Consider the following 14,253-nt stretch of genomic DNA (forward strand, 5'->3'; position numbering starts at 1 on the left):
CCCACCAAGCTCCTGGGGGGGTGTGGGGGGGCTGCCCACCAGCTCCTGGTGTGTGTGTGGGGGGGGCTGCCCACCAACTCCTGGGAGTATGGGGGGAGCTACCCAACAGCTCCTGGCGCCCCCTGGTGGGAGTACTGGACTCTGCCCTGACCTCTGTGGGAGGAGGTGGGCCAGCTCCGCCCCAAGGTCCACCTTCCTCTCCAGGCCTGGACAATCCTGGCCAGATCTCTCCCAGGAGGCAGGCACAGGGGACCAGGCCATCAGCAGTGGGAGCCCTGCCCTCTCCACCCTGCCCCGCCCTGCTCCGCCTGCCCGCCTCCCTGCCTGGCCTAGGTGGCAGCCCAGGGGCCCTTTGCATAATCCTGTGGCTTGGCAGCACAGGGGAAGGGCACAGACAGCAGCCATGGCGACGCCCCTCTCCCACCCCCAGCGGCGTCCTCCCCTCTTGCGCCAAGCCATCAAGATAAGACGTCGAAAGGCCCGAGATGTGCAGGATCCCCTGCCCCGGACGGTTCAGGAGGTAGGAGTGACCTCACCCGTTGTGGTACCACAGCAAACTGGGTGGGGCCCTGCGGTCTTGGGGTGCAGAACTGTTGCCTGGCCCCACCTCCCACAGGCGGGGGCTGAGGATGAGGACCCAGCCCCAGGCGTCCTGACCCCCCTCCACTTGCCCCCGCCCTGGGCAGACCTTTTGGGCCAGTGAAGCAGCATAGGCCACGTGTCCTCTATGTGCTCTGGCCTCAGATTAGGGCCTGCACCCAGCTGTCCCACTTCCTCTGGCGGGCTGGTCCCCTCATCCTGGCACCTCCATGTCCAGAAGTGCTGGCTTCGTGAGCAGGGTGCTCCTGTTAGGGGGTGGGCTGCACGAGCACCCCCAGGCCTGCCTGACAGCTCCCCCAATCTCCCACCTCCGCCACTGGCCCTCACTTCCGGTGTGGGGCGAGGAGCAGCCCCGATAAGCAGCCCGTTTCCTCTGCAGAAGGAAGGAGGGTGGGGGCGTGGGTACAGAGACAGGCCCAGCAGCTGACACCCATGGACCCCAGCTATGACAGGCCAGGGGACGAGGAGCCCGCACCATGGGACAGACCCCCAGAAGGGCTGCTGGGGGAACAGGTGCGGGGCCTTGAGGGGTTGAGCCAGGGTGCTGGGGCCCCTGCTGCCCTGAGCCCCAACTCTCAGGAGTTCCTGCCAGTGGGGTGGGGGCCCAGCCTCCCTGGACACCAGCTTTCATCTTGTCCCCAGGTTGAGCCTCCATCCCACCACTTCTCCCCTGAGGAGGTAAGAGGCAGCGTGTTGGGGGGTGAGAAATTGCTGAGGTGCGGCCCCACATCCCCTGAATATATCCTTCAACTGCTGGCTGAGGCTCAAAGCTGCAGCTCAGGGCGGGTAGGGACTTAGGGGCTGGGGGTCCCTCTTTCCTGCTCTGGGGTTGGAGCTGGTGGCCAGGCCCCAGGTGGAGGCCGAGGGTCCTGAGTCACCCTGCCTGCAGCGGGCCCTGCTCTACGAGGAAGCCCTCTACACGGTCCTGCACCGGCTGGGCCAGCCCGAGCCCAACCACGTGTCCGAGGCCTCTGAGCTACTGCGTTACCTGCAGGAGGTGAGCCGCCCCCCAAACCCTCTCTGACACCCCAGCGCCCACAGGCACCCACAGCCCCCGCCTCCCCACCAGGCTTTCCACTTGGAGCCGGAAGAGCACGCGCAGATGCTGCAGCAGGTCCGGCAGCTTGAGGTGACTGGGGTGAGGACCATGGGGTCTGGGGAGGCATCCGGAGGCCCAGGTCAGTACTCAAGGTCCCCCTGTCCTTCTAGAAACCAATGTTCTTTCTGAAGGCCACGGTGAAGCAGGCCAAGGGTATTCTGGGCAAGGATGTCAGTGGTGAGTAGGGGCGGGACGCCTTCCACCCATCTCCCCACCAGCCTGGGGAACCTACCTCTCTTTCCCCATCCTGGGACTCAGGGTCCAAGGGAGACCTGAGACCCCCCCACTCCCCATCAGAAGACATATCACTGAGAGGTGGGGGCCTTGAGGAACCCTCCTCTTGAGCCTTGGCTGCCTCAACCTCCCCTCCTTCACAGGGTTCAGTGACCCCTACTGCCTGCTGGGCATCGAGCAAGGAGTGGGCGTGTCCACGGGCAGCCCTGGGGCCAGGCGGCGGCAGAAGGCCGTTGTCAGGGACATGCTTCCCGAGGAGCAGACCCACCGCACCCAGGTCATTCCACAGACGCTCAACCCTGTCTGGGACGAGACCTTTATCCTGTACGTTTCTGCTTGGGGCTTTTCTCAGAGTGGGATCTCTCAGAGGGGGATGGGATGCATCTTCCTGGCTTGGGGGAGGGGCTAGGTACTGGGCCAAGACTAGAGACGGACCCTGTGCTCCAGGCCCAGTGGATAGACAAGACTAGACAGGACAGGCCAAAGGCATAAACACTGCCTGTGCAGGGAGGTCAGGGCCTGAAACCTCAGCTTAAAGGCCAGGAGGACACAGCCATAGGGAAGGGGACCTTATCAGCAGAGGCTAAGATTTCAAAGTAGGTAATAGTGGGGATGGAAGCAGCTTTGGGGAACAGGTTCTGGTCTGAGGGGAGTGTGTGGTCTGGTCAGGAGCTTCCCCTCCAAGGCCCTCATGGTGTCCCGTTCTCCCTGCAGAGAATTTAAGGACATAGCCAGTGCCAGCTTCCATCTGGACATGTGGTGAGTGGACATTTCCCACCCCAGGGGTGGGGAGGAGAAGGCACAGTGAGGACAAGGGTGGCAGGACCTCCTTCTGGGAGATTCCATGGGTTCAGAGGATGTTCTCTCTGCCTCCCTCTCATGATGCTGCCCCCTAGGGACCTGGACACAGTGGAGTCTGTCAGACAGAAGCTAGGGGAGCTGACAGACCTGCATGGGCTACGCAGGTGAGCACCTTGGACCTCCAGGAGGGAGCTTATAGACCTGCATGGGTCCCTCAGCTGCTTCTGCACAGGGTCTGCTCCCTCTGCATGGGGTCATGGGCTCTGCATGGTCAGGGTCTGCTCCCTCTGCACAGGGTCAGGGCTCTGTCTTCACAGGGTCAGGGCTCTGTCTGCACAGGGTCCACACCTTCTGCACAGGGTCAGGGTTCCGTCTGCACAGGGTCAGGGCTCTGTCTGCACAGGATCAGGACTCTGTCTGCACAGGGTCAGGGCTCTATGCACAGTGCACAGGGTCAGGGCGCTATGCACAGGGTCAAGGGCCTCTGTATGCCCAGGGTCCACACCTTCTGCACAAGGTCAGGGCTCTGTATGCACAGGACCTGCACCCTCTGCACATGATCGGGAACAGGATCAGGGCTCCGTCTGCACGGGGTCAGGGCTGCAGGCTCTGTGGGTGTCTAGCCTGGAGTCTTTCCCCAAACAGGATCCTTAAGGAAGTGCGGAAGGACAAAGGCCAGGACGACTTTCTGGGCAACTTGGTTCTGAGGCTGCAGGTGAGCTGAGCTTGGAGAGGGGTCCATGGGTCAGGTTAAGGGTTCTGAAGACCCCTGCTCCAACAGGGAAGCCTGGGCTAAGCCTCCTGTCACTGTCCCCACCCTCGACTCCTGGGTGTGACCCTCCTGCCTGTCTGGCCCACCCATGTCCCCAGGACCTGCGCAGCCGTGAGGACCAATGGTTCCCTTTGGAGCCCTGCACAGAGACCTACCCAGACCGCGGCCAGTGCCATCTGCAGTTCCAATTCATCCATAAGCGGGTGGGTCAGCAGCTGGACCAAGGGCCCTGGCTAGATCGGGGAGCGCAGGCTGTACCCAGGGAGAAGTTCTCTCTGCTCACAGTGTACCTGCCCTTTGCAGAGGGCCACTCGGGCCAGCCGCTCCCAGCCCAGCTACACGGTGCACCTTCACCTTCTGCAGCAGCTGGTATCCCACGAGGTCACGCGGCACCAGGTAGTGCCCTTTCTGGGCTGGGCAGGGCCAGGGCCTTCTGTGGGGTCTGATGCCCTCCACCTGTCGCCCTCAGGCAGGGAGCACCTCCTGGGATGGGTCACTGAGCCCACAGGCTGCCACCATCCTCTTTCTCCACGCCACCCAGAAAGACCTGTCCGACTTCCACCAGTCTATGGCGTGAGTGCAAAGGCCTGTACAGACCCGGGCGGGCGTGTGCACTGCGGCTACCCTCTCCCTCTCCCCGCTCTCCCTCTGGTCCAACCACGACCAGCTGGAGCCCAGAGACTAGGGTCTCCAAAGCCTGCTGGGCGCAGGGATGAGTCATTGCTGTTAGGGGGTCGTCCCATCAAGTGTGACTCACGGTGGCCCTGTGTGGAGCAGGTAAACCTGCGACACCCTCATTGGGCTTAAACCCATCATTCTATTCACTATGTCACCCGAGGCGAGGCTGGAGCCCATGTGTCAGTCTATCTCCTGAAGGGCTTTTCTTGCCTTTGCTGACCCTCTGCTTTTTTCAGAGCACGGCGCCTTTCTCCAGGGAAGGGCCCCTCTTGAAACATGCCTAAAGCATGAGACCAGGTCTCGCTATCCCTCTGCAGAGGACTGTGCCCACCATAACTTCTTCTGAGACAGACTTGGTCAGGTTTCTTGGCAATCCAGAGAACGTTCACTGCTCTTTGCCAAGGCCGAAAATTGAAGGCATCAGTGCTTCGGTCTTCCTTACTCATTGTCCAGCTGTCACGTGCATGTGAAGCAAATGAAAGTACTTTGGCTTGGTGCCATCGGGGAGCGTGTATCAGGCTGCTAAGGGAAGGTGGGCAGTGAGAGTCAACCAGGTGCCCCTCAGGAGAGAGATGGGCTCCCCCTGCAATTTACAGGCGCAGGAACCTGGCGGGTCGCCACGTGCTGCAGCCAGCTCCATCAATGGCAGTGGGTTCTTAGGAACGCTTCACCAGATTTTAAACCAGGGGGTCTCATGTGCAGGTCCAGGCCACCGTACGTCCACACAGCACTGGCACTGGAATCTCAGAGCCATGCTTCAGCCTGCTCCTGCCCCTGTCTGTCGTGGGTCACTCACTCCCAGGCATCACCGGCCAGCTCCTTCTGGACAGGAGATCACTACCCTGCCCAGAGCCTGGCCCCCATTCCCTGATGCCACAGCCTCTGAGTCACTGACGTGAACTCACCTCTGCTGAGGGCCTGTCACGTCCTGGGGAGGCCCAGGAGGATCACAGGCTTTCACAGATATTTGCACGAAGGGTGCCAGGAAGACATGCAAAGAGGGCACTCAGAGCACTGGGCAGGGGCAGCAGGAGCCCGGGGTTGCCTCAGACCTGGACAGAGACTGGGGTTTGAGTGAGAGATGGGAAGAGATCAGTGGAGAAAGACACTTCAGGGCTGGGGGCAATGTGTGTGGCTCTTGGATAGAAGATGAGGACGGACGTCCAGGTCGGTCTGAAGATGACCCTGCTCCTGAAGGGGCCTGGTTTGCCCAAGCAGGGAGTATGGGTGGCAGCTGTGTCCTGATGGAGACGGTGCCCATCCCTGGACCGCTCTGTTGGCCCATCCTAACTCCACTCTCCCACTCAAACCTCCAGTCTCAGCTCAGCTGACATCTGGGTCTCCCCTGCATGACTGGGGGAACTTCCAGATGACTAATGTGTGTGGGAAGGTTCCAATCTCCAAATATTATTTTGCCACCAAATCAATTCTGACTCCTCGTGACCCCGTGGGACAGTGCAGAGCTGCCTTTACGTTTTATAAAGCTGTAGTCGTGGGGCGTGGTCCCAAAGCCCCGCAGGCTATGTCCCTGCAGCCTGAATCCAGCAACAGCAAGTCCACAGTCAGGAGATGGACAGGCTCCCGCAGTCCCTTACGGCCTCGGAGACACACAGCTGCAGGTCACGCTGAGTCAGAACTGACTTGGTGACAGTGTGAGTTTTGAGTCTTCATAGGAGCAGATGACCTCATCGTTCTCCCTCGGAACGGCTGGTGGGTTCGAACCACTGACCTTTTGATTAGTAGACACATTCTTTAACCACTGTTTCACCAGGGTTGTTCGATTCTGAGAAGCAGTAATCCTGAATTTTTAAGGTAGCAGACATCCTAAACCCATCCTGAATTAAAAGAAATTAAATCTTAATTTAAGAAATTGAAGATCATTTATATTTTTGGAGAGCACCTTATGAGAACAGAAAGAAAAAACAAACAAACAAAAAAATACCCAGCACCCAAAAACCCTACAGGTCACCTCAGCCTCGAGTTTGCCACCGCTACTGACTCAGGGGGGTCTGAGAGAGGGCTTGGCTATGAAGGTGCTACCACCCTCACGTGAGCCTGGGGAAGTGGTGGAAAGGGGGCGTCCACTGGGCCCTACTGAGGGCCTCTGATCTGCCGCAGGCAGTGGTTGGCCTACAGTCGTCTCTACCAGAGCCTGGAGTTCCCCAGCAGCTGCCTCCTGCACCCCATAACCAGCATTGAGTACCAGTGGATCCAGGGCCGGCTCAAGGAAGAACAGGTGGGCCTGCGAGGGGGAGGGGAGGGCAGAGGCAGTCTGAGCCCCCACAGCAGCCCCGGACTCAAGCGGGGACCCCTCTGCCTGCAGCTGGAGGAGCTGGCCACATCGTTCAGCTGCCTGCTCACCTACGGCCTCTCACTCATCCGGAGGTTTCGCTCCGTCTTTCCTCTCTCCGTGGCCGATTCCCCAGCTCGGCTGCAGTCCCTCCTCAGGTGACTGGCTCCCCCGTCCTCAGTCTCTCTGTGGGGTTGGCCTGAGGATGAAACCTGTGAGCGGATGAACCTTCCAGGTGGGCGTGAGTGGTGGGCGTTTTGGACACGGTCTGTTTCCACAGAGTCCTGGTGCAGATGTGCAAGATGAAGGCTTTTGGGGAACTGTGTCCTGACAGCCCCCCACTGCCCCAGCTGGTGACAGAGGCCCTGCGGGTATGGTGCCCACCTGGGGACAGGTGGGGCGCGGGATGGGTCTGCAGTCTCCCCTGCTCACTGCCTCTTTGCCTGCAGAGTGGCACAGTGGAGTGGTTCCACCTGAAACAGCAGCACCACCAGCCCATGGTGCAGGTGAGGGCTGGGGCAGGTGGGCAGGCTGGAGGGGTGCGTTTACCTGCAGGCTGCCCTGCTCAGCGCCTCTGCCTCCCAGGGCCTGCTGGAGGCGGGCAAGGCTCTGCTGAGCCTGGTACAGGACGTCACGGGTGACCTGCACCAGTGCCAGCGCACATGGAACAAGATCTTCCACAAGTGAGTTGGGGGGGCATGGTTCAGGTTGTGGGACCCGAAGGAGTGGGGGGGCAGCCCTGGGTGACACCCTGCCTTCCCTGCAGCGCCCTCAAGATCGACCTCTTCCCCCTGGCCTTCCTGGAGCTGCAGTGGCTGGTGAGTCCCCGCGATTCCGGCCAGGCCCTCCTCGCCCGGCTCCCTGTGGGGGTGGCTCACCCACTCTCCCCACTCAGGTGGCCAAGCGGGTGCAGGATCACACGGCGACTGTGGGCGAGCTGGTGTCCCCGGAGATGGGGGAAAGTCTGTTCCAGATCTATGTCAGCCTCAAGGAGTTCTGCCGGCTGAGTCCCAGCCCTGCAGAGAGGTGAGCGCGGGCCGGGGTGGGGGCGAGAGCCAGGGGGCGAGGGCCGGTGGGTGAGGGAGGAGAGAGGGGTGGTCCCCAGGCTTATGGCTTGTCCAGGCTGAGCCCGCGTGTCCCCAGGGACGGGGTCCTAGCCCTGGACGGCTTCCATCGCTGGTTCCAGCCGGCCATCCCGTCCTGGCTGCAGAAGACCTACAGCGTGGCCCTGGCGCGCGTGCAGCGAGCAGTGCAGATGGACGAGGTGGGGGTGGTGCTGGGGGCTGGGATGGGGGCGTGGCTAAGTATGTGCGGGCGTGGTTAAGTTGAGGGAGGGCGGGATAAGGGAAGGGAGGCGGGGCTAGGCCTGGGGAAGCTGGACAGGAAGGGAGGCTGGTCAAGGTCTGCAGGTGTCTCTGGCTTGGGGCTCTGCTCTCACCCTTTGGGCACATTAGGGAATCGGGGTCTGGATGCCAGAACCAAGCTATGAGAACGCTTTTTTCTTTTCCTATTTTATGTCAGTGAAGCTTTGCAGGGAAACAGTTTTCCACTCAACAACTCATGGACTCTGTCCAGTGACCTTGATCACAGTGCCCCACGGTGTAGCGACACTCCCCTCACTTCCTCCCTGTGTGTCCCTTTCCGTCCATCCTTCTTTCCTGTTCCTTGGTGCCTCTGACCTTTCTTCCCAGGCAGATGTTGTCCCTCTGAGGTCACACATGGCTGCTCTAAGGACCACTTTCCTGCCGGTTAGGACGCAGCTCATCCGCCTGTGTGTTTGGCTGAAGGTTGAGCCACAGGCGTCCCAGCGTGGAAGGGTGGTTAAGGGCCGTAGTCTCTGTGGTGCAGAATCTTTGTCCAGCCAGCAAGCCCCTTCTTTTTGCTGATCATTTTCTGGTCTTACCAGAGTCATGGAGACCATACCACCTAGTCCCTAGGCCTGACTGTTGAGCTGACCACAATGCATAGAAACCCATGAACAATGGATCGGAACCTTGCTCTACTCCTGTGCCATCCTCATCATGTCTGATATACTGGAGCCCATTGTTACAGTCATTCTATCTCGTTAAGGTTCTTCCTCTCTTCCCCTGACCCTCTACCTTTCCAAGCATGACATCCTTCTCCAAGGACCAGCCCCTCCCAAAAACATGCCCAAAATATGAGACAAAGCTTCACCCTCCTTGCCTCCCAAGGAGCATCCTGGCCACACTTTGTCCAAGATTTAAGTCTATTTTTTTGGCAGTCCACGAGATAATCAGTACTCTTCCTTAGCACTTCAAAGGCAACGGCTCAAAGGCATCTCTTCTTCCAATAGTCCGATTGTCTTCACTGCTCCTTGCTCCAAACAGGGTGAGACCCACTAGCTGCACGTGAAGTGACCTCTCACAAGCTTTTCCTATTCTAGTAGGAGGATGTGGAGCACTGTGGACTGTGTCACGCCGTGGGACCCTGATGTCCCCTCCATCCCCTGAGACTATGGTCCTGAGTACCTTTGCAAGCTCTTGAGACCAATCTGCAAATCTCTGCTTCTTGATACTCTTGGAGGTTCATTTTACAGACAGTCGCTCTCTGTCCAGCTCTTGGCGGTCATAGAAGCAGTGAAGGAGGCCAGGACAGGGTGGGCTCGGCAGGGCCCTGAGCTTGCCTTTCCATGCCTCCTGTGCTCCAGTTGGTGCCGCTGGGAGAACTGACCAAGCATAGCACCTCAGCCGTGGATCTGTCCACCTGCTTCGCCCAGATCAGCCAAACAGCCCAGCAGCTGGACTGGCCTGACCCAGAGGAGGCCTTCATGATCACCGTCAAGTTCGTAGAGGTACAGCGTCTTCAGTAACGCCTTTGCCACCTCCCTCAGGTCAACCTCACTACCTCCCACCCTGTGAGCACACAGCCCCGCCCCCAGACTCACCATCCAGGGATCTGTCCCTTCTTCTCTCTCCCTGGCCCAGGACACCTGTCGGCTGGCCCTGGTGTACTGCAGCCTCATCAAGGCCCGGGCCCGGGAGCTTTCTGCAGGCCAGAAGGACCAGGGTCAGGCAGCCAACATGGTAGGAACCAACGCTGGCTGGGCCCCGGGGCTGGCCAGGGTGGGGGCGCGGCCTGCCAGCCCTGGCGTGGCTCGGGACACCTGGACCCTTGTGCCGTGCCTGTCCCCAGCTGTGTGTCGTGGTGAATGACATGGAGCAGCTGCGACTGGTCATCGGCAGGCTGCCCACCCAGCTGGCGTGGGAGGCGCTGGAGCGGCGGGTCGGGGCTGTGCTGGAGCAGGGACAGCTGCAACACACGCTGCACGCCCAGCTCCAGGGCGCCCTGGCGGGACTGGGCCATGAGATTCGCACTGGTGTCCGCACCCTGGCAGAGCAGGTACGCGTCCCACTGCAGCCTGGGACAGCCCCAGGCGCTCCCATGCCCGCCTCTTCTTGACTCCAAACCAGGTCCCAGCACAACTCCCTGGATCCCCACTCACCCCCTAACCTACTCCTGCCATCGTGTGTCCCCAGCTGGAGGTGGGCATTGCCAAGCACATCCAGAAGCTTCTGAGTGTCCGGGAGTCCATCCTGCCTGAGGACGTGAGTGCCCCCTCCCTGTTCTCTGTGGGGTCTGGAATTGTGAGGGGGTTCAGAGTGGGCTGAGGGCATCACAAATTAACCTCCAGACTTGGGCTAGGCATACTCCATGGGCCTCAGTTTCCTCCTTGGACACTGAGAGGGGCGTCAGGCTCGCCACATTGGTGGTGAGGCCAGTTGGCTGGGCTCGAGTGGGAGCCTGGGGATGTGTAGACAGACAGACAGACAGACAGACCAGGTGCAGGTTGCACCTTGCACAGCTGCCCTGAGCATCGGTGCCCTGAATAAACGAGCCAGCTAGCTTCAATCTCCTCATGTGTCGATAAGGATAATGACATACACCTTCAACTGGACATTCATCCACAAACCATTAATTCTTTTTCATTCTATTTTATTTTGATTTTATTATTTTGTGTGTGTACCATCAAATCAGATCTGACTAGTACAGGAGGAGATTGTCCCTCCTTCTCCAGCAAAGCATCTGGTGGATTCGAACTGCGCACCTCTGGGATTGCAGTACAGTTTCTTGCCACTAGGCCACCAGAGCTCCCTCAAACATTAATTTTTTTTAAAAAAACTATTATTATTTTGTCTGTGTACTGTCAAATCAGATCTGACTGGTACAGGAGGGCATTGCCTCTCCTTCTCCAGCAGAGCATCTGGTGGATTCTAACCACAAACCTCTGGGATTGCAGTGCAGCTTCTTGCCATTAGGCCACCAGAGCTCCCTTCAGTCATTGATTTTAAGCACCCACTTGAAGCCAGGCATTGCTCACTCACTCAGGATGGATCAGTGGAGAACTGACCAGGTCCCTGGCTCCCTGAAGCTGAAGTCCTCATGCCCGTACGCCTATTCCTGCCCCATAGATTCTTGGTCCTGGTGAGCCTAGAGTGCTAAGTGGAGGGCCCTACAGGGCTTCAAAAGGAGCTCTGTGGCACAGCGCGTAGTGTTACACTGCTCACTAAAAGGTTCAAATCCAGCACTTCTTACAGAAGAGAGATGGGAAATCTCTCGAGGACTTACGGCCTTGGAAACCCAGGAAACCCAGTCCAGGGCCCCCAGAGTTAGAATCTACTTGGTGGTACTGGGTATTGGGCATGGGGTGATTCATAGAATCAGAACTCCAGGTCTTCTTCTGCGGTGGGGGGGGGGGTGTGCTTCTAGGTTTGAACCTCCAGCCTTTTGATTAGTCTAGTGCTCAACCACACTGCATGCCAAGGCTCCTGACTCTGCAGTCTGGAGCTGGAATAAAAGGTGAGCACATGGGGAGCTCTGGTGGCCTGGTGACAAGAAGCTGTACTGCAATCCCAGAGGTACATGGTTCGAATCCACCAGATGCTCTGCTGGAGGAGGGACAATCTCCTCCTGTACTAGTCAAATCCAATTTGATGGTACACACACAAAAAAAATAATTTAAAAAAATTTTAAAAAGTAAAAAATGGGGAGCTCTGGTGGCCAAGTGGCAAGAAGCTGCACTGCAATCCCAGAGGTACACGGTTCGAATCCACCAGATGCTCTGCTGGAGAAGGAGGAGCAATCTCCTCCTGTACCAGTCAGTTCTGATTTGACGGTACACGCACACAAAATAATAAAAAAATAAATTTAAAAAAAAAGTGAAAAAAAAGGTGAGCACATGTATTTGTATCCCACTACCACCACATGATTCTATCCCACTACCACCACATGATTCAGTGACTGGGATAATTGGGATGGGAGTGTCAGAGACAGTGTGATTGGCACAGGACAGAGCGGAGTTTAGGGCTGTTGTACATAGGGTCGCTATGAGTCGCAGGCGACTCCACGGCACATAACAACAACAACCACCACCACCACATCAAGTCTGGCTCAGTGACCAGTAGGACAGAAGTGCCCTGCAGGGTTTTTCCGAGGCTCTAAGTCTTTACAGAAGCAGTCTACCTCCTCTGTCCCCCACAGAGCATCTGGTGGGTTCAAACGGCCAACCTTTGGGTTAGCAGTCGAATGCCCTACCCACGTTACCACTGTTGTTGTTGTACACCGAGTCAGAAGACATAGCTGACCCTCCGGCAGGTTTTCAGAGGCAGTAAGTCTCCTGGCAGAGTGCCTGTCTTTTTGCTGTGGAGCAGTTGGTGGGTTGACAGTGCCGCTCCTTACCACAGGACGCCAGACCTCCCTACAGGACCATTGGTGCTGCTTTTGTTAGCATCAAGTCGGAATTGGCCCGTAGCTAACCCTCTTCAGAGGCAGCTGAATCGCACGGGAGGAGATCGCCCATCTTTCTCCTCATTCATTTGAGATTGCTGTGCGGCTTCTTACAGCCAGGCCACCAGTGCTCCCTAGAGTACCACTAATATTCCCCAAATAGTTTAAATGTTGTGTTAGGTGATGGAGCCCTGAGGAGAAGGAGAAGACAGCACCAGAAGGTTGTATTTTTAGAGTGTGGCCAGATGAGCCTTATTCAGGGTGACAGATGAGAGAAGACAGAAGGCACAGGAGGGAGCTGGGTTAGTTTCTAGAAGGAAGAATGTCTCAGGCAGAGGCAGGGGGAACAGAATGGGCGGAGACCCTGAGCAGGACTTTGCTGGCTGGCTGAAGGATTGATGAGGCGGCCAGGACGGCAGGAGCCCGCTGAGCGAGGGGGAGGGACAGCAGCGAGGAAGCCTTGGAGTTGATTAGGACGCTGCACGCGTGTGACTTGGACCCCGCTTCCTGGGGCTCGGGGGTGGGGGTGGGGGTGAGACCTGCGTGACCTGGGCAGAGGAGCGGGTGGGAACTGACTCAGGACCAGACCTGACACACTCCGTGCCCCTCCCAGGCCATTGTACCCCTGATGAAGTTCCTGGAGGTGGAGCTCTGTTACATGAACACCAACTTGGTGCAGGAGAACTTCAACAGGTGCGCAGCTTCTCCGCCCGGGGCCACCCCACCGCCCTCAGGGAGGAATCTCGGGAGACTTTCAGCTAGACTTCAGTCAGTTGTTTGCTCCCAGAGTCAGGGAGCTCACTACCTCCCTCACTAGCCAATCCCATGTCACAACTCCAGCCTCCCTGATTCTCTGCCCTCCAATAATCCGAAGTGGGAGACCCAGGACACGACGTGGTAGTGAGCAGAGACGCCAAGGTTGCTTGGCTCCTGTCCTTGTTTCCTCCTTGCCTTGAGTAGATTCAGTGTGCTCTGTCAGGAGCTGAGAACAGGGTGTGCATGCATGTGGGCCCGGGCCACCACAGTGGCGGAGGTGGTGACGATTGATGCCTCCCAGCCTCTCCCCTTGAAATCTCATCTACTTGAGGTGCAGACACAGCCTATCGTTAGTTACTTAGTCCTTGTTTTTATGTTATTCATTCAGTTCTTTTCACATAAACAAGTACATAATACTCTCTGAGACTGGAACTTTGGTGCAGAAAACAACAAAGTTGCCATTTCCGGTTGACTTGATTCCAGCTCCTGGCAGCACTGTCTGTCACAGAACAAAGGTGTGGATGGCTGATTTTTCAGGAGTAGGTTGCCAGGCCTTTCATCTGAGGCCCCTTCTGAGTGGACACAGCCTCCAGCCTGTCCTTTATCAGCTTGAGCCTGTTGACGGCACCACTGGGGAGTCCTGATGCAGAGGTGGCGCTCAGTAGATGCAAAAGGAAGCCCCATGTTAATTACACAGTTGAGTTGTGGTGCTCAGCTGCTGGACTTGACCCTGGTCACGTTACATTCCGGGGAGGTTTCAGGACTGTCTTGGCCGCTCTGTTAGTCTTTCCCTGAGGTAGTAGATGCATGAAATCTTTTGCCCATTTTTGCCACCCTCATTGCATACTGTGATTCCATCTTGTGGGGGACCAGGTCCTGGCCCTTTGAGAAGGATTCTTTGCTTGGCTTGAGAGGCATATTGGAGGGGACAACCCTGCATCCTCTTGTCTGTCCCAGGACACCATTCCTCCTGTAAAGCAGGCGAGGTAGAGGGAGGGGCTGGGGAAGCGGAAGAGAAGAGCCACGAGTGGGCTTGTGTCCCCTGAGACCTTTCGCAAAAGCTAATCTGCCTCTCCCTGGTCTCCTGTTCCTCATCCATCCCTCTGTCTGTCCATTCATCCATTCTTCCCTCCATCCATCCATCCCTCTGTCCATCTGTCATCCCTCCCTCCCTCCACCCCACCATCCCTCTCTCCCTCCCTTCATCTCTCCCTCCCTCCCTCCCTGCCTTCATCTCCCCCTCCATCCCTTCATCTCTCCCTCCCTCCCTCCCTCCCT

The 14,253-nt window shown here is 57.9% G+C and overlaps 1 protein-coding gene across 1 annotated transcript in view; it reads left to right on the forward strand.

Annotated features, from left to right (window-relative positions):
* The first annotated feature begins 387 nt into the window (after window positions 1-387).
* UNC13D (unc-13 homolog D (C. elegans)) overlaps window positions 388-14,253 on the forward strand; it is a 17,013-nt gene continuing 3,147 nt past the window's right edge. The window contains exons 1-25 of the mRNA XM_006886203.1: window positions 388-520; window positions 1,243-1,278; window positions 1,490-1,597; window positions 1,670-1,729; window positions 1,810-1,876; window positions 2,077-2,257; window positions 2,648-2,692; window positions 2,830-2,898; window positions 3,380-3,449; window positions 3,605-3,709; window positions 3,810-3,902; window positions 3,976-4,079; window positions 6,303-6,420; window positions 6,508-6,632; window positions 6,755-6,845; window positions 6,924-6,980; window positions 7,060-7,157; window positions 7,241-7,292; window positions 7,370-7,500; window positions 7,618-7,738; window positions 9,143-9,286; window positions 9,420-9,518; window positions 9,628-9,834; window positions 9,972-10,040; window positions 12,833-12,912. Of these exons, the coding sequence (XP_006886265.1) occupies window positions 404-520; window positions 1,243-1,278; window positions 1,490-1,597; window positions 1,670-1,729; window positions 1,810-1,876; window positions 2,077-2,257; window positions 2,648-2,692; window positions 2,830-2,898; window positions 3,380-3,449; window positions 3,605-3,709; window positions 3,810-3,902; window positions 3,976-4,079; window positions 6,303-6,420; window positions 6,508-6,632; window positions 6,755-6,845; window positions 6,924-6,980; window positions 7,060-7,157; window positions 7,241-7,292; window positions 7,370-7,500; window positions 7,618-7,738; window positions 9,143-9,286; window positions 9,420-9,518; window positions 9,628-9,834; window positions 9,972-10,040; window positions 12,833-12,912 (2,447 nt within the window). The 5' untranslated portion in view covers window positions 388-403. The remainder of the gene's footprint in view (window positions 521-1,242; window positions 1,279-1,489; window positions 1,598-1,669; window positions 1,730-1,809; window positions 1,877-2,076; window positions 2,258-2,647; window positions 2,693-2,829; window positions 2,899-3,379; window positions 3,450-3,604; window positions 3,710-3,809; window positions 3,903-3,975; window positions 4,080-6,302; window positions 6,421-6,507; window positions 6,633-6,754; window positions 6,846-6,923; window positions 6,981-7,059; window positions 7,158-7,240; window positions 7,293-7,369; window positions 7,501-7,617; window positions 7,739-9,142; window positions 9,287-9,419; window positions 9,519-9,627; window positions 9,835-9,971; window positions 10,041-12,832; window positions 12,913-14,253) is intronic.

The sequence above is a fragment of the Elephantulus edwardii genome, unplaced genomic scaffold, assembly GCF_000299155.1.
Source record: "Elephantulus edwardii isolate Elephantulus edwardi_28Jun2011 unplaced genomic scaffold, EleEdw1.0 scaffold00048, whole genome shotgun sequence".
NCBI lineage: Eukaryota > Metazoa > Chordata > Mammalia > Macroscelidea > Macroscelididae > Elephantulus > Elephantulus edwardii.